Genomic DNA, 17,920 nt, shown 5'->3' with positions numbered 1-17,920 from the left:
AAGACCTGGGTTCGATTCCCGACATGGGTACAATGTGTGAAGCCCATTTCTGGTGTCCCCCCGCCGTGATATTTCTGGAATATTGCTAAAAGCGGCGTAACACCATACTCACTAATACATGATCAACACGAAGGATGAAATATGTATCTTTTATTGAAAAAGAAGCTTGCTTAATGATATGGTAACGAATTGACATCAGGGTACCACAAACGAATATTGAATGATACGATAAGAAGTTATATGAAAAGATCGAGTGTTGTTTAACTTTTGAGCAGTATTTAATACACTGGCTAAATGAAGATGCCCTGTACCCGGAAACAACACTTTACTAAATACTAGTGCTGGCACGGTTGGCCCAGTCGCGCTGCGATTCGCTGTGCAGAGTTGCGTCCCTTGGGCACGCCAGAAACCTATGATTACGGGTTCGTGTCCCGATTTGCCCGGATTATTATTATTGCCCATTATGTTTCTAGGTTTGTCAGCACCATACCCGTGCTCGTTGGTTTCACCGAAGTGGTAAACGTCTGAGAGCTGCATCACTTCGGGCTTTCCTCCCACATTAAGTTGACAGGCCGTGATGTAACTGGAATACTGTTAAAAGCGGCGTTAAACCCAACTCACTCACTCACTACTAAATACTAGTACAGTCGTAGCGGCTCCAATTTTATTTTTAAAAATGCTACTGCTAAATTATTTCCTGACCCCAGCAGCACAAAGCTTTGTTGGGGCTACGACTACCGCAAGCCTCTTAAAATATGCGTGTCACTTTAACGCTAGATAGCTTTGTCAAACTGGCCCTGTTCGTCAGATTTTGATTTAATAAGGAAGTTTTAATCGAAACTTAAATCGGTTTATTGAAAAAAAAAAGTCGAAATTGTTACCAAACAGCATTCGTCACCACTCGCCCCTTTCCGTAACATGCAGGAGACTCGTCCCCCTATCGATGAATGTTATGTGCGAAAATACGAAAAAACAATCCGAATGCGCGTATGATTTCAAGTCCTTTGTCAAGGAATCCCTCAGGAATATTTTTTGATTTTACATATATCTAAAAATATACCCAAGACACAGTTAAATGTGTTCAATCATACTGTATAATTCTGTATGTCCCGATGTGTTTTAAATTGCATCTGAAATATATATGATATATGTGGAAATATATGTGAACCATTACGCATTTTGGGTAGGCCCGTTTGCGCTAATACGGAACCCGGTCGCATAAATGGACGCCAGAGGGGCACGAGTCGCTATTCGGCTTGTCCCGGTATTACACGAGTTGGTCACGAATGATCAGTTTTGTAAGACACCCACCATTTGATATTCAGGCGCGGGATGTTTTGTTGTTGTTCAAAAAAATGTAATATACAGTAAACTACGGTTATAACGAACACGCTTATAACGTAATGACGGATATAACTTCCGTTTTTGGTCCGACTATTTCCTGTAGTTATGCTGTATATATGCTTATAACGAACTTCGGTTATAACGAACTAAAATTAGTGGTCCCTTTGAGTTCGTTATAACCGTACTTTACTGTAGTTTCAATCACAAACATGGGAGCCGAACAAGTCATTTTTACAACATCTGTTTGTTCAGCATTTGTAGCAATCTGTTTGGGTGTGAATCCTTTTCTGGAACGAATTGTTTCAGCATATCAAGTAGCTGGTCCAGACCATGTCGTAAATGGTCCACATGCAGCTCATTATTTTTGCATAACTTTCGTATTGCGATGTGTAGGTAAAGTTAGTTTCTGTAATGAAAATCAAAATTCAACGAACAAGGGAAATAGTTTCTTGTATACTTTAATAAGCTCTCGTCAGAGTTTTCTAACAATATGTTTGTCTGTTATAATATCGCCGACAGTTTATTTGCCAGGCCGAGGCTGAGGCTGAGGCCGAGGAGGACGGGAGGAATTGTCGATCCACTTGTTCAGATCCATGCTAGGAATGTTTCCATTCTCGCACATTTCAACCGAATTTCTGTAAATAAAACAAACATTTACTGCATAATATATCCTACACATCGTGATCTTTAGTGCCACCTGTTTCCCTAAGCCAAGGGGCGGTCGAGTAGCCTAGTGGTTTAATCGTTCGCTGGTCACGCCGAAGACCCAGGTTCGATTCCTGAAATGGGTACAATGTGTGAAGCCCAGTTCTGGGGTCCCCCTGCTGGAATATTATATAAGCGGCGTAACACCATACTCGCTCACTCCCTAAACCAAACGGTTGTTTACTGGAAAATATATTACAGTGGATAATTGACATTCATGCTATCAACCCCTGGTTTAATTGCGCCACATACTTTTCATGTTCGCAACGTTATTCTGAGTAAGTACCTCTGTTCTTGGGTCGACTAATCATCAGGTGTCGACGATTGTCTCATCCCACCCACATGGCGTTGAAAGTCATCATGCTATCAATCACTAGTTTGCGGGCGGTAGTGATGTAACGGCACTATTGCTGGCTCTACCATTCACGAAACAAACTTCCTGGGCAACGTTTTAATTGAAAGATTTTATGTCTGCTTCCACAAATTGATACCATGGACAAAAGGCCGCAAAGTAATGTACTTTAAACTCCCAATGTTAATCTCGTTCGGGCAGTATTCGGCGTGGATTGTTGCCCGTGCTTTCAATCACTGGTTTGCCTGTCTCGGACTGGACAGGTCGCCGTGATATAGCTTTGAGTTTGCTTACTGTGGCTTGAGAAAACAAACCTTTCATGCATTCCTCCTATGTGCATTCCTCCTATGTGCATGTTTTCTAAACTTACCCGGGGGCACAGGTGGCCCAGTCGTCTAAGGCGCTGTGATTCGCTGTGCAGAGTTGCGTACTTGGGCACGCCAGAAACCTATGATTGTGGGTTCGAATCCCGGTTCACCCCGGTTATGTTTCTAGGTTTGTCAGCACCATACCCGTGCTGTTGGGTTTCATTAAGTGGGCTTTCCTCACACATTAAGCTGACACGCCTCGATATATAACCCGAATAATGTTATAAAAAGCTTACCCTGTTGTCGTCTTTGTCTTGAAAGCATTGCGCTGGATTGATGTCGTGTCGGTGTTGTCGCACAGAACACGGGAGAAGGATGCCTTCCTAATTTCTGCCAATTGCTCTGAAAATTGTTTGGTATAGAGTTACGGGAAGTCGTAAATAACACAATCATAGGGGTAAATCGTACAATGGTACGCCAAGTAAATTGTACAACGGTACGTCAAGTAAATCGTACAATGGTACGTCAAGTCGTAAATCATGCAGAAAATAATGACGCCCATTTATACATGGCTCGAATATTGCTGATTGCGGCGTTAAACAACAAACAAAAACAAAAAACGTAAAGGGGAAACTGTCCTGTAGATAGTTTGGTAGCACTGTTGAATATTTATGGTAAACATGAAACCTATAAAACCTCAGATAATGTCTACATGTAATATGGTTAACAATGTGTCACGTATTCATGTTCTCACAACTAATAAAATGCCTATCAAAGACTTCCATGTATAGTCTGGAAGGTAATTTAAGGTACCGACGTTTACTACAATATCTGAAAAACTATCCGACCTACTCCAGTCAAAGTTGGTACGAGAATATTAAACAGTCATACATAACTGGATATTACATTTAAAGACAATCGATGCATGAATAAAAAATCTGTCTATTCAGCTATCACTATATTTCATCAACAACCAGACCTGTTCGTCACGGGTGGAACGAGCATTCATTGAAACCGCCATCTGCATAATGCTACCCCTGCATCACAGGGCCATATGACACAGTTGAACCAATCAACGTAACTCGAAAGGGTGCACGGGAATCACGCACGTTGAGACACCCAACGCTAACGCCGTATTCGTGCGTGCGTGATTCCCGTGCACCCTTTCGAGTTGAGTTAACAAATAACACTGGGATACGAACACTGCATTCGCGAGACTCACCAGGCCTAAATTGGGTGTCTCGGTCGTCCGTTTCAAACCAGTATCTGTCGCCGGACATCAAGCTCTGAAACTGTTTCCCCAGGATACACGAGAACGTTGGCCCCACCAAACCGGTGTCTGCCCTCTCAGCCAATCCACCAGTGAATAGATCAATGTCATCAGGGCTACTGCAAAATACAAGAAAACATGGGCATCATAACCTAGATTGTCTGGTCCAGATTCGATTATGTACAGGCCGCCTTCTAGCTGGACTATTGATGAGAAGGCGTTGAACCTCACGCACGCACGCACGCACGCACGCACGCACGCACGCACACACTTTATTGAACTGGAATTCCCTGTGTAGGTTCAGGGAGCGATTAGACCCATTATGGCGTGCTTGTCGTAAGAAACGACTCGTGAGGATCAGATAGTCAAACCCTGTCACTGGTTTGTCTGGTCCAGACTGATTGTTTGTTTGTTTGTTGTTTAACGCCGCACTCAGCAATATTCCAGCTATATGATGGCGGTGATTATAGCTTGAACATTGCACACGTAGGTCAAATTCATTAAAATCAGATTTTTCCTCCGATACGACAACTCTCTGCTTGAAGATTTGACAACCATTCCAACACCTGGCATGGCATAGCGATACGATTGTCGCAGCTGAAATCAGATTTAAGACGCAGGCTTTGGCCTAATGGTTTAGAAGACATGACAAGGGACTATTGTCGGACTATTCATATCCCACCGTATTACAGTTGGGATATTATCCACTGCGACATAAAACAACATTCATTCACCCCTAGTCCTTCCCCCCCCCCCCCCCCCCCCCCCCCCCCATGCACACGTAACTGTACGACATATACGACGGAGTACTATTAGAACTAGGTACTTACTCGTAAAGGGCGAACAATAGAAGTTGACTTTCGGCGTCGATGTCTCGCAGGTCATCAAAATCCTTTGCACGATGCAAGCCACACTTCTCCCGCCAGTCATTGTAACCAGGTAGACCATGGTCACGACCTCTCTGGATATTCAAGGCTGCGAGGTCAAGGCCGGTTTGTGCATCCTCCTCAAAGAGTTTGTTCGTCAGTTCAGTAGTCATGAACCTGTCGACACCCCTTGCTTCCTCGGATACCATACCACGGAGCCAGGCGCCGATGGAAGATGTCATGGATTGGATAAGATTAGTTCTACCAAAGATGTCATGGAGCTCATTGTCTTCGTAACTGGCGTAGTCAGTGTTGTACTTGGTGAATATGTTTCTTATCAGGGAGTGGCCAAACCTTCAAAACAAATAACAAACCTGGATTGTTTTCTTGATACCTGTTAAATTAAATTCCCTGTATGAGCGGGCGCAGCATTCAAGACTGCTTAGAGGATTTCTGTATATCGAAAACGTATATAAACGGACAGTTCCGAATGGAAAAGAAAGATTTCGATAGATATATAGTAGATATTGTATACACCCTGTCGTTCTGAGAATGATGGCATCAACACCCAAAATGGTGAACAAACCAAACAATGAATTTCTTAAAGATGAGGATCAGATGGTACCAATAGTCTCGGAGTATAAATAAAACTTTAACCACTGGAAGAATACCATCTCGCGGTCCAACCAACTATGCTCGAACCAGGACTGATTGTACTTTCAAGGCATCTTTCGAGATATCCGACGTCGAGATTCACAGAATCAACTGCACCCAATATAATCAAATACAGATCGAAGTTCTCGCTACCATTATACATAGATCTGCATCGCATTAAAGGTCACGTCATAACCTTTCGCAAATTTGACCAATGAAATGACAAACCAGAAGTCGACATCAGCCAATCAGAAGGCAGCTTTCTCGAACTTTACGACATAAGCTTCAAACTGGCGATTTCCATTCTAGACTACGTTTTGAAAAATATTAATTAAACATTTGAAAAGTCATTTGGAATGTCTTAAGATGGTTGATATTATGTGGCAGTACCTCCCAAGATCTGTTAAAAGTCTCTTCCGTTTCAAGTGTTTATCACACTAAAGCGAGAGATAGACGATAATCTTGACGCAGTTTCAGATTGTTGTTCGGAATACCCCGTGTTAACTTTTTCGTAATTGCATGATCAAAAAATACATTCCGACTGTCACTTTAATGATCTGGTTGGCTACGAAAGTTGTTCTAATGTGACCCGCCGTAATGGGATGCCCTCAAATCTTCATTGACCCGTGAAGATCCGGGGTAGAATAGGGTTTCAGTAACCCATGCTTGCTAAGGCGACTATGCTTGCCGAAAGAGGCGACTAAAGCGATCGGGTGGTCAGGTTCGCTGACTCGGTTGATGCATGTCATCAATCCTAAATACGTGGATCGATACTCATGATGTCAGTCAGTGGATTGTCTGGTCTAGACTCGATTATTTACAGACAGCCGTCATCTAGCTGGAATATTGCTGAGTGCAGCCTTGAACAACAAACATCTTTGTTTAGCGATAGCGAGAACTAAGATTTGATTTTAATGAGATTTAAGTACACGGGGATGACACAGCAGGATGAGAGTTCAGAAGGCTGTGTCGTCGTATCACAGTACCTGTATGCTGCTGTGGCAAATGCGTTCACGATACTCGGATCCTTGTCGGGCTGGTAGACGTTCCTGAAGCCGGATGACGCAAGTCTCAGATTGTAAGTGTCTATCCTGTTGCCAAGGACAACAGGCAGAAACTCGCCGTAGGTGATTTTCTGCATCATGGCACCAATAATCTTTCTTGTTTCCTGGAAAATTCTGTTGCTGTCCCAGTTCGTGTTAAGAGCCCTCAGATGGGTGGCAATACGGTTGTGCTCTCTTAACCAGATTGTGTGCATGCTAGCCAACCCCATCTGTTCGTTGACCCTTTCATCACCTGCGTATAAACGTCGCGGTTATTTTCAATTCATATACATATAATATACTACTCAAAAGAATTTAAGGATCACCTGATTCTTCCATATTACAATAGTTAATCTCTCATGCCATGACAGATTAACGTTACCAATATGAAAGAATTGGGTGATCCTTAACTTCTTTTGAGTAGTATATATTTCTCATCATTGTGTGGGTCATAAAAATATGCCTGTTGAGGATTTATAGGGCGATGGAGAATATTTGGTTATAAAAGGTCAAAATCCGGTTTTTATAGTGGCGAATGACCAATGCATCTGGATAGGGGTCGGAGAGTTATCTCTCTTGCCTGATCCATGCCACCATGTTTGAGGCTGCCAACCCCATTTTGGTACGCGGGGTTCTTGGGTCTTTTTAGAGAGTTTTTCGGGACACACCAGTGAGTAGGCGGGACGCAGATTCAACATTTAAACAATTGTAATGGTGTACGTTACGATTTCCTTTATATATTGTATTTTTAACAATATTTTGTTCAGTAATTTAACTTCCACTAAGACCCCTGGAATGACTCAGGAACGTATTCTATAGGAGTCGACTGTGATCGACATTCTGCCTTTGTAGAGTGAATTATGACTTGTGTTTTTCAGATTTGTGTAAAGTAGAATTCAGGAACACGGTTGACCTGGGTTACTGGGAGTGAAAAATTAAATGGTATTCGGGATTCAGGTGAGGGGGGTTTGGCACTCTCATGTTCACTAACGACTTTATGTAAATTACGTTTTCTACCTGCCGAATAAACAATGTATACCAGCTTCTGACGAGACGTTTCTCATAGTATTATGTGTATTATGAGAACAAGTACTAAAATAATCTTTAACCCTTTAATCTTTAATTATAACCCACAAGCCTGAAGTGATGCGGGTCTCCGACGTTTACCACTTCTGTGAAACCACTGAGCACGGGTATGGTGCTGACAACCTAACAAACATAAGCGGTGCGGACCGGGATTCGAACCCACGATCATAGGCTTCTGGCGTGCCCAAGGAACGCAACTCTGCATAGCAAATTGTGGCGCCATCCTGGGCCATCCTTGCCCCCGACGGTTAATCGAGCCTGTTAAGTCTCTGGCGTTGCGATTAAAATGTATACAGTAAACTACGTTTATAACGAACACGCTTATAACGAACTGACGGATACAACGAACTGTTTTTAGGTCCCGTCCATTTGCTGTTTATATGTTGTAAATATGCTTATAACGAACTACGGTTATATCGAACTATATTTAGTGGTCCCTTTGAGTTCGTTATAACCGTAGTTTACTGTATTTGACTACTGAAAGGTACACCTACCGGCTTTGAAGCAATAACTCCCATCTTCAGATATACACACAGAGGTATCAGGGTCCTTTGGGAGGAGAGTCGCATCTTGGGTCTTCATTAAGCCTGCAACAGCAACAGATAAACTGAATGACATGTTCATTTAAATGATATTTACTCCAAAGGCCAAAGAAAGTACACGCTTGAAATTTGAATTTGACCAAGACCCTACAAACTTTATAAAACATTATTAGGCTTAAGACAGTGGTCGAAACACCACAAACTTAAATCGTCGAACAAATATTTTGTTTGTTTCATTTTAGCCACCATCAAACATGAGTGAATCTCATAAAGCATTTTTAAATATTTCAACATTACTAAGTCTTTGACCAAGTTACTGTTTGTTTGTTTGTTTGTTTGTTGTTTAACGCCGCACACAGCAATATTCCAGCTACATGACGGCGGTCTGTAAATAATCGAGTCTGGACCAGACAATCCAGTGATTGACATCATGGGCACCGATCCACGCAGTTGGGATCGATTACATGCATCAAACAAGTCAGCGAGCCTGACCACCCGACCCCGTTAGTCGCCTCTTACGACAAGCATAGTCGCCTCCCAGCTTACTGAGAAATTAAGGCTAAAGATATATGGTGATATTGATACAGGTCAAGGTCAACGTTTAGTCCTATGAACACGCCTGATAAGTTAAACATTTCCTCTGCCTTTGAAATCTGACATTTGTTGGGAACCAATACATGCCTTTACCATGACTGTTTATTTAACTGCATATACTGACGTTAAACCCAACTCACCCACCCACTCACCTATACTGTCCCTGTGATTCAATTAATGTATAAAACTTTGCCAAGATGTCGACAAGCGCCCGTTCCCATTATTTCTGTGGTGATTCGTTGATACAGGGAGGGAGTGAGTGAGTTGGATTTAACGCCGCTTTGAACAGTATTCCAGTTATAACAAGGCGTTTCAACTTGATGTGGGAGGAAAGTTCAAAGTAAGTTGTTGTAAAACCCAGGAGCACGGTTTGGTCCTGACAGACCTAGAAACATAATCGGGGCGAACCGGGATTCAAACCCTTCATCATAGGTTTCTTGCGTGCCCACGGAACGCAACTCTGCACAGTCGTCCAAGGGGGCCACGGATGGCCCAGTCGTCTAAGGCACCGCGATTCGCTGTGCAGAGTTGCGTCCCTTGGACACGCCAGAAACCTATGATTGTGGGTTCGAATCCCGGTTCGCCCCAATTAAGTTTGTCAGCACAATACCCGTGCTCGTGGGTTTCACCGAAGTGGTTAACGTCTGATACCTGCATCACTTTGGACTTTCCTCCCACTTTAAGCTGACGCGCCGTGATATAACTGGAATATTGTTACAAGCGGCGTTAAACACAACTCACTCACTCACCACAGTCGTCTAAGGCACCGGCCTAAGGCGACTCGCCCACACGTGTCCCCGTTACGATTTTACAACCGTGACTACTTCCAGTGTGGGCAGCATGCATTACACCCATCTGTCTGACAGTATCCCTCCATTACTGACTAGTCGCAAGCTACCGTCATTCATGTGTTCACTGCGGTGTAACACACAATCCCCAAATTCACCATTGATCCCCCTCAGTTCCTCCATCTCAGCCTCCGATGAGCTGTAGACGTTGGATGCGTCAATGTAGGCCGTTATCTGGTTCAGCTGCTCAGCGGGATCTAAAGGAGAATTGTGAAATGAATGCGAGCTGAAATCTGATTGGTTAAAAAACGTTGCCGGAAATGGTTTGTGCTTTTCACTGCGCATGAATACTTTGCCGGATTAATATTTTTCTCAATCTTTACTGCGGCCTGGCGAAAATGAAACCACATCAATTGTATATAGTATGGGCGTCTATAGTAGTGGTTTATTTCAGTAAATCTTGTGTACTTGTGGCGTAACATGTTTGAATGCTTGATTATATATTGTAAAATGGGCCTGTGGCCTGATTTACTGAAATAAACCACTACTACTACTAGAGTATGGACGTCTGAGACACTCACATGTATTACAGCCTGTGTTGGGGACTTGGATGGATCGCACAAAGTTCAGACAGGACCTAGATGTGAAGTACGTGTCGCCGGTAGGAATAGTGATGGCGTCACACGTATTTCTGTAACACAAACACGTGATACCGTGAAATCCGGTTCATCTTGACCTTTCTCAGCAATAGCGTCCGGATTAATGAATGAAAAGTCGGCATACTTACCGACGTTTCAAATATCAACTTCAGCACCGTTGAATAACCATTTCTAGTTTGCTTCATTTTCAGCCATCATCAAACATCGGTGTACACTTTCTTTTGTCCGGCAGTGTAGTAAAGATATGCGTGTTTTGAAGTCTTGACAATATACAGTAAACTACGTTTATAACGAACTCTGGGATATAACGAACTTTTTTGGGGGCCCCGCTCATTTGCTTGTATATATGCTGTATATATGCATATAACGAACTCCGGATAAAATAAATGGTCCCTTTGAGCTCGTTATAACCGTAGTTTACTGTAAATGACAAACGTGCAGGAGATTTCTCAAATTGACATTCAGTCTTTTAATGATCCTTTCATATAATTTTCTTCCTAAATTTTACTTTTACAGCCTATAGAGTCTCGGCATATAATCGTAACATCATTAATTAGAGATACAAAACTGCGGTTGGTATGTTTGAAATGTAATGCCAACAGTTCGGCAATTCGAGCGGGGTACATTGAAAATAATAGTATGGGTCTCAGCCAATCAGAATAGACTCATGTGTCAGCTAAGATCAGGATCTGTGTGCTTAAACCCAGCAGAGCAAACGTATCCCACCAGAACTTTGCAGTATGTTAAAGGTATTAAGTACGTTTTGTTTATTTGTTTGTTTGTTGTTTAACGCGGCACTCAGCAATATTCCAGCTATATGACGGCGGTCTGTAAATAATCGAGTCTGGAGCCGACAATCCAGTGATTGACGTCATGAGCATCGATCCGCGCAATTGGGATACGATGACATGCATCAAACAAGTCAGCGAGCCTGACCACCCGATCCCGACCACCCGATCCCATTCGTCGCCTCTTACGACAAGCATGGGTTGCATGGTATTCTACCCCGGATCTTCACGGGTCTATTAAGTACGTAAACTATATCGGTATATGTCATCACCCTTGTTCCGCAAAATATCGTTCCAGGACAGTCGTCATTATCAGTATCGATATATTCGAATAACTCGATATCGATGTGTTGTATCGTCCCTCAATTATCACAATATCGATTCGTTTCGATGTATCGTTACATCCGTATCTTATGGTATCCTAAACTGGACTCTTACATGTCTGTGAAGAGGGTCCTGTCATTGGGCGCATCACTGGTAAATACATCCTCACAACACACGTAGTGACTGATTGAGCCATCCGCATCTGAAAAAACAAAGGCTCACATTATTAAAGTTTGAGAGAGAAAAACGAATTTACCATTTCAACCGACCATCAAGAGCCTTCTTTGTTTATCTTCAAAATAACTTTGTCCGCTCATAACAATTACTTTTAGTGTTTTGTACAAAGTTAAATATTGGAACTATTTTATTGAATATAAGCACAGGACGGGTAGATGCTTGTTTGACGGGTGAAGGGGGTGGATATTCACGATATTTTACCATTGTTCGTACCTTTGAAACTGGATATTGTTTCTATGCGCCATTATGGCACGTAACCATGTGACACTGAGTGGGTGAGTGAGATGGGTTTAACGCCGCTTTAAACAATATTCCAGTTATATCACGGGGTGTCAGCTGAATGTAGGAGGAAAGCCCACTTAATGAAACCCAAGAGCACGGGTATGGTGCTGACAAACCTAGAAACATAATCGGGGCGAACCGGGATTCGAACCCACAATCATAGGTTTCTGGCCTGCCCAAGGGACGAAACTCTGCACAGCGAATCGCGGCGCCTCAGACGACTGGGCCACCCGTGTCTCCCCGCTCATGTGAGATTGAACCACGTGATAGAATTGTCGTAAATAAAGCGACAAAACACTTTTCTTATTTAATAGAAATCTCTGCATAAATCATAGTCGATTGTACGATTCCGACTATATCATAAGCACGTGTTTATGAATTACTATCAAATAGTAATGATACCAGGTGTTCGCGAAAAGGTGAGCGTATCCTGCCCATCAATGGCACTCGTCACAAACACATGCAAAGGCAAGTCAATTGTTAAAAAGACACGGGAACATGTGGTACAAGTAACGTAAGCAAAGAAATTTGTGTTTTTAAATTAAAGTTAAGTTACTTGGTCGTCAAAGAACTACCGTGTCCCGCTTCAAAGGGTGGTCAATACACGTCAGCACTAGGAACATGACAACTTACTTTCCGCCTCCTGGAGGGGTGTTAGGGTGATGTCGTGGTCAAGGAACTGACCCCACTGCATGACAATGTGGGTCACTCCGGCATCTTCGGCCTGACTCGTGTCGTCTGAGTGCATGACCCTGCTCACCAGACGAGCATTTGGCAGGGGATTGCCGCTTTTTGCACGCCTGGGAGTCGACTTGTCTGAAATAGAAGCATAGCTAGAACAGTTCACTGCAGTTCGTCACATCCAAAGTTCGTTATAATGTACGAGGATCACAATTGTGCTTTATGAGTCATTTATTCGCTATATTAGACGTATATCAGATATAATATCCGGAGTGGATTCAATGAGTCAGTCATTGCTAGGTACTAAGGGTGCTTAGCTGTGCAAAGAGATTTGTAATACTGAATAATGTTACAGTGAGTGAGTGAGTATGGTTTTACGCCGCTTTTAGCAATATTCCAGCAATGTCACGGCGGGGGACACCAGAAATGGGCTTCACACATTGTACCCATGTCGGGAATCGAACCCGGGTCGAGTTAACGCTTTAACCACTAGGCTCCCCGACAGCCCCGAATACTGTTACAGTAATAAATCTTTTGTAAATAACAGTAAACCTGTGTAATTTAAAATTCATTGGAAAACTGTACATAGAATACACTGCGTAAACCAAACTGTCAACCCGGCCGGTTAGATGAGGCTAATGTATAGGTATACAGGCCGACACTAATATACGAAAGCCTAATGGTGTCACTTTCGTAGCATAATTTTATTTTATTTCGTAATTTCGATTATTTTCGCGGAACTTCAATATTTTTTAACAATCGATATGTTTTATATTTAACATAACGTTATTTGAAATAACGTTTGGTTTTGGTTTGCTTTGTTGTTTACCGCCGCACTCAGCAATATTCCAGCTATATGACGGCGGTCTGTAAATAATCGAGTCTGGACCAGACAATCCAGTGATTGACATCATGGGCATCGATCCACGCAATTGGGATCGATGACATGAATCAACGGATCCCGTTAGTCGCCTCTTACAACAAGCATAGTCGCCTTTTACGGCAAGCGAGGGTTGCTGAAGACCTATTCTACCCCGGATCTAAATGACGAGAAAATGATCGAAATATACGAAAAACTAAACGCATGTAGAAAATAATCGAAGTGACGAGAACAAAATCGAAACTACGAGAGAAAAATCGAAACTACAAGAAATTAATCGAAATTTCGATTTTTTAAATTAAAATTAAAATATATAAATATACGAAAATAAAATCAAAGAAAAACTCAAAATTTCAAAAGTGACACCTTTAGGTTTTCGTACTTTGACTATAACATATATTGACGGACGGTGTATAACTCACGGTCTCCGTATTGAGGGGGTAGCAGTCTTCTCATTGGAATGAGCGCACTGCCCCAGTCGTGGTGTTCTTTGTTGTTGCATGTGCCATCGGCAGTTCTGAATTTTGATGCCTCGACTTCAGACGGGCACTGTATATTGGGCCTACAGCTGCTCAGGTCTCTGCAATAAGTTGTTATGAATTACGGATGCCGGAAAATATACAATGCAGATGACCACTGAAATACCCTCGCCATATCACAAGCCCCTGTAAATAATCGAGTCTGGGCCAGACAAACCAGTGCCTGAAAACAACGATCCACACCATCGAGATATTGATGACATACAATCTATGGAGTCACCGACCCTCACCACCTCTTACGGTTAAATTGAGTGCTTGGCATATTTTAACCCTTGTCGCCAAGGGACAGAAACACAATAAGTATTCATATTTGAAGTAGTCACATCTATAGGACAAATATTTCTCATTAGTAATTTTCACTCGTTTAAGGGCATTGACTGAAATGAAATACTCACTTGTCTTTAACCCTTCGACACACCACCCACCCACCCCAAACCCCAACCCCCACCCCCACCCCCACCCCCACCCACCCTCCCCTCTTCCCCCTTTTGAAAACCAAAAACCAAATGTGGTATGTGTAGGATTATCGGAGACATTAATTTGATATTTTGGACCCCTCCCTTATGAAAATGCTGGATCCGCCCTAACAGACGTTACAAAGTCTCCACGTTTCCACCAAACGATTTTGACCTCAAGACCATAAAAATCCTATTAAATCCAAAACGTCAATTCGAGAGAATTGTCTCGACTATCTGCTGATACAGATCCCATAGGGCGTAAAAAATCTTTTTTTTATTAATTTCAATCACCGGCCAAATGTTTCAGTGCAAACTCCATCAACCAAAAATGAAAGTACGTTGGGACTTACCCATTAGCAAATTGCTGTCCAAGCCTAAGGGCATCACGGGAACTCCTTCTGCCGCCGGTTTGAAGATTGCCAGTTCTCTGAGTTAAAACTATGAAAAGATACAGGAATGTAACAGATGGCAAATTTGTAGTTGTCATTTGATTCAAGTCTTGTTTTTCATAAATTAAGATGGATTTGTTGATATGCTTTACAAGTAGTATGCCACAAAATTATATTTCTTTACAATACATGGCGTTTATTACATTTTTGTTCGCTATCATGTATTATGCTTTCTTCCAATTCTTTTTATATTCGCAGTACGATATTTTATTCATATTTATACGTGAAAAAAATATTAACGAGTCGTAATGATCATTCGTTCTGATCCTATCATGTTAGTGAGTGAGTGAGAATGGTTTACTCCGATTTTAGCAATATTCCAGCAATACATCGGCGGGGGACACCAGAAATGGGCTTCACACATTGTACCCATGTCGGGAATCGAACCCGGGTTTTTTGGCGTGAAGAGAGAATGCTTAAACCACTAGGCTACCCGACCGTCCCTGATCCTAATATGTAAGTACGTCTATGTTCCTATTCACTTATTCAGAAACTATGGTGTTAAGGGATCTTATTCGGACAAGAACAATCTCTAGTATAAGATCAGACGTGTCGTCAGGTGATCAAGCAGGTCCGACAAGTGATCATGGAACGCCTGCCAGCAATGTGCCAGCTACACCACAGTCATCTGTGTATGTTCGAATCTGGATCAAGAAAAGCCAGTGAACAACTTTCAACGCTTTCGATGACTGACTGACAGAATGATCAGCTGTCAATGCCATAGATGACAGTGACTTGAAAGAATGTGTTTTTGTCAACGCCATCGATGACATTGACTGACAGAATACGCAACTAACTACGACATCGATGACAGTGACTGACAGATTGTGTAGCTGCTAACGCCATTGATGATTGTTTGATAGGCATTACTTTGAGGTTGACGTATGACAACGTAGACACAATTTATGGATAACAACTTCTTTGATACTGTAAAGGCGACGTTTTGGTATATATCCTTATACAGTTGTCAAGCAAGATCCTTATACCGTTGTCAAGCCATCAATGACATTGACTGACAGAATGTGCACCTAACAACGTCATCGATGACATTGACTGACAGAATGTGCACCTAACAACGCCATCGATGACATTGACTGACAGAATGTGCACCTAACAACGTCATCGATGACATTGACTGACAGAATGTGCACCTAACAACGTGATCGATGACATTGACTGACAGAATGTGCACCTAACAACGTCATCGATGACATTGACTGACAGAATGAGCACCTAACAACGCCCTAACAACTCACACATAGAGAAAGTCAATTCTTAAATAATCATCACCAAATTTGAGAGGAGCTCCATGTAAGGGGTCACATTTCTAGGAAAAAACAACAAAAGGAACATCAGCGAAAAATACGTAAATAATACTTAGAAAGCTTCCTAAATACCTTGATTTGCTAGAAGCACCAAGAGCGCCACTCGAACTAGCGCGTTCATCGTGTTGACCTGAAAATAGACATAAGTTATGCATTTGTTGAGACAGCTAAAAGAGGGGTAGACATTTTTGTACAAATTTAGAAAAAAATGTTGTACAAATTTAGCAATCTTGCACTTTAAAAACAATGTGTTTGAAATGTAAACACACAGAAGACATGTTTAGATCTACACATGTTCAGGAATGTGTTTGAATTCTGAACAGAATGCACATTTGGTATGTTCTATCTAATCACATTTAGGGTCTAAACACATGAAATGAGCTATCGTCTTACAGCCTAAACAACACATGAACACAACATACTTTAAACATGTTTCGAATTTAAACATGTTTACGACAAAATATCATTGTGTATTATCCTAATTTGTATTATTTGTAATTTAAAGATGTTTAAATAAAGTGATATTATTTGACATTAAGTTACAATTAGACCTTTCATCTTCTTAACACGTTTTTATACTAAACAAGTTTAGAACGTCTTTAGGTTAGTGCTTCGGATCGAAACACATGTTTACATTGATTTTCACAATTGAAGCAATCACGACATTGGTATAATTGCTCATGAAACTGATCTCTGGATCGTCTGACCCAGAGTCGATTGTTTGCAGGCCACATTCGTATGTCAGGTGGTTTTATTGGCACGGCGTCAGGCAACAGACCCTTCCATTCTGTGCAGGAGGGTGCTTCAGGCAGAGCAGGAAATGTATACGCTTTTCGCGAACACATGGTGGCATCGGTGATTTTAAGCGATCTATTCATACAATTTTCATCACTATTTTGCCTTTTACACTCTATAAAGTCTTTTTCGGCATATTTTCGAGACGGAAGTGTTCGAGTCTTTGAACATAATTTCCTCACAAACAAATGTCGTACCCAATTTAAAATTTTGATTAGTGTTTAGTCTGTTCGGGCAAATTATATCAGTAGTTGACAGCGTGTTCAGCTATCCACCCGTCACAAACACATGCAAAAGCAAGTCAATTGTTCACTAAAACAAGTCAATCGCGTCAAACACAATGTCAGCAGATTTGATGTTTAAAGTTTATGAACAACTAATGGTTTAACTTGTCTGGGTCTATTTTGTAAATGGTCAAACAAGAATGTATCAAGAAATAGAAACCGGAAACACCTACCTCACCGATCGTATTACACCACCAAGCTGACGCTCCACATCAGCGATGTAAACTCAATTAAATGTACAAGGCAGATGTCGATCTTATATACCTTCAATTTAATCATAGCATGGTCTAGTGAGTCGATCGCAAATCGGATACGAGCGATACAGGTTAATGTAAGCCTGTTTACAAACACCCCGAGGTTGGCCATTTGTTGATCTTTTCTGACCACCATAACGGTCAATGCCTCCGTCCACTGTGGTCAGGAGTCTTAGTGATTCATGGACACATGCTCTATACTCGTACAATCTACTCTGCTTTTGGCAGAGATTTCTTATGAATATTGAAAGTGTTTTCTCGCTTTAATGTAGTTCAATGTCATAGAAAAAAAATTGTCCCCGAAAATGTTTCAAAAAAATATTTATGCTTTAGACTGTGAAAAAAGAAACCGTCTCCCACATAAATTGTAGGTGTTTTTTTTTTAAATAAAAAGACTGATTGTTTTCATGGAA

General features: G+C 41.8%; 1 protein-coding gene across 1 annotated transcript; it reads right to left on the bottom strand.

Annotated features, from left to right (window-relative positions):
* Positions 1–1,864: 1,864 nt before the first annotated feature.
* Positions 1,865–16,295, bottom strand: LOC139453244 (peroxidasin-like). Its single transcript, XM_071234870.1, has 13 exons — positions 16,247–16,295; positions 14,751–14,838; positions 13,826–13,983; positions 12,476–12,658; positions 11,438–11,525; positions 10,134–10,243; positions 9,711–9,809; positions 8,123–8,215; positions 6,486–6,795; positions 4,810–5,199; positions 3,932–4,098; positions 3,006–3,111; positions 1,865–1,979 (listed from the first exon to the last, which is right to left on the bottom strand). Exons 1-13 carry the CDS (start codon positions 16,293–16,295, stop codon positions 1,865–1,867), a joined length of 1,956 nt encoding a protein of 651 aa, XP_071090971.1.
* Between the last annotated feature and the right edge of the window lie 1,625 nt (positions 16,296–17,920).

Source organism: Haliotis cracherodii, unplaced genomic scaffold (assembly GCF_022045235.1).
Source record: "Haliotis cracherodii isolate W230 unplaced genomic scaffold, xgHalCrac1.p SCAF_9, whole genome shotgun sequence".
In the NCBI taxonomy this organism is placed as follows: Eukaryota; Metazoa; Mollusca; class Gastropoda; order Lepetellida; family Haliotidae; genus Haliotis; species Haliotis cracherodii.
Note: the sequence above shows the minus strand (reverse complement) of the source record. Positions and strands in the feature narration are given on the sequence as shown.

Excerpts from the sequence above, each read along its gene's own strand:
- LOC139453244 (XM_071234870.1), bottom strand. The coding sequence starts at position 16,295 with ATGAACGCGCTAGTTCGAGTGGCGCTCTTGGTGCTTCTAGCAAATCAA. Across the intron at positions 14,839-16,246 it reads GGTGCTTCTAGCAAATCAAG|TTTTAACTCAGAGAACTGGC; the intron begins GTATTTAGGAAG and ends ATCTTTTCATAG. Across the intron at positions 6,796-8,122 it reads GAGTTATTGCTTCAAAGCCG|GTGATGAAAGGGTCAACGAA; the intron begins GTAGGTGTACCT and ends GTTTATACGCAG.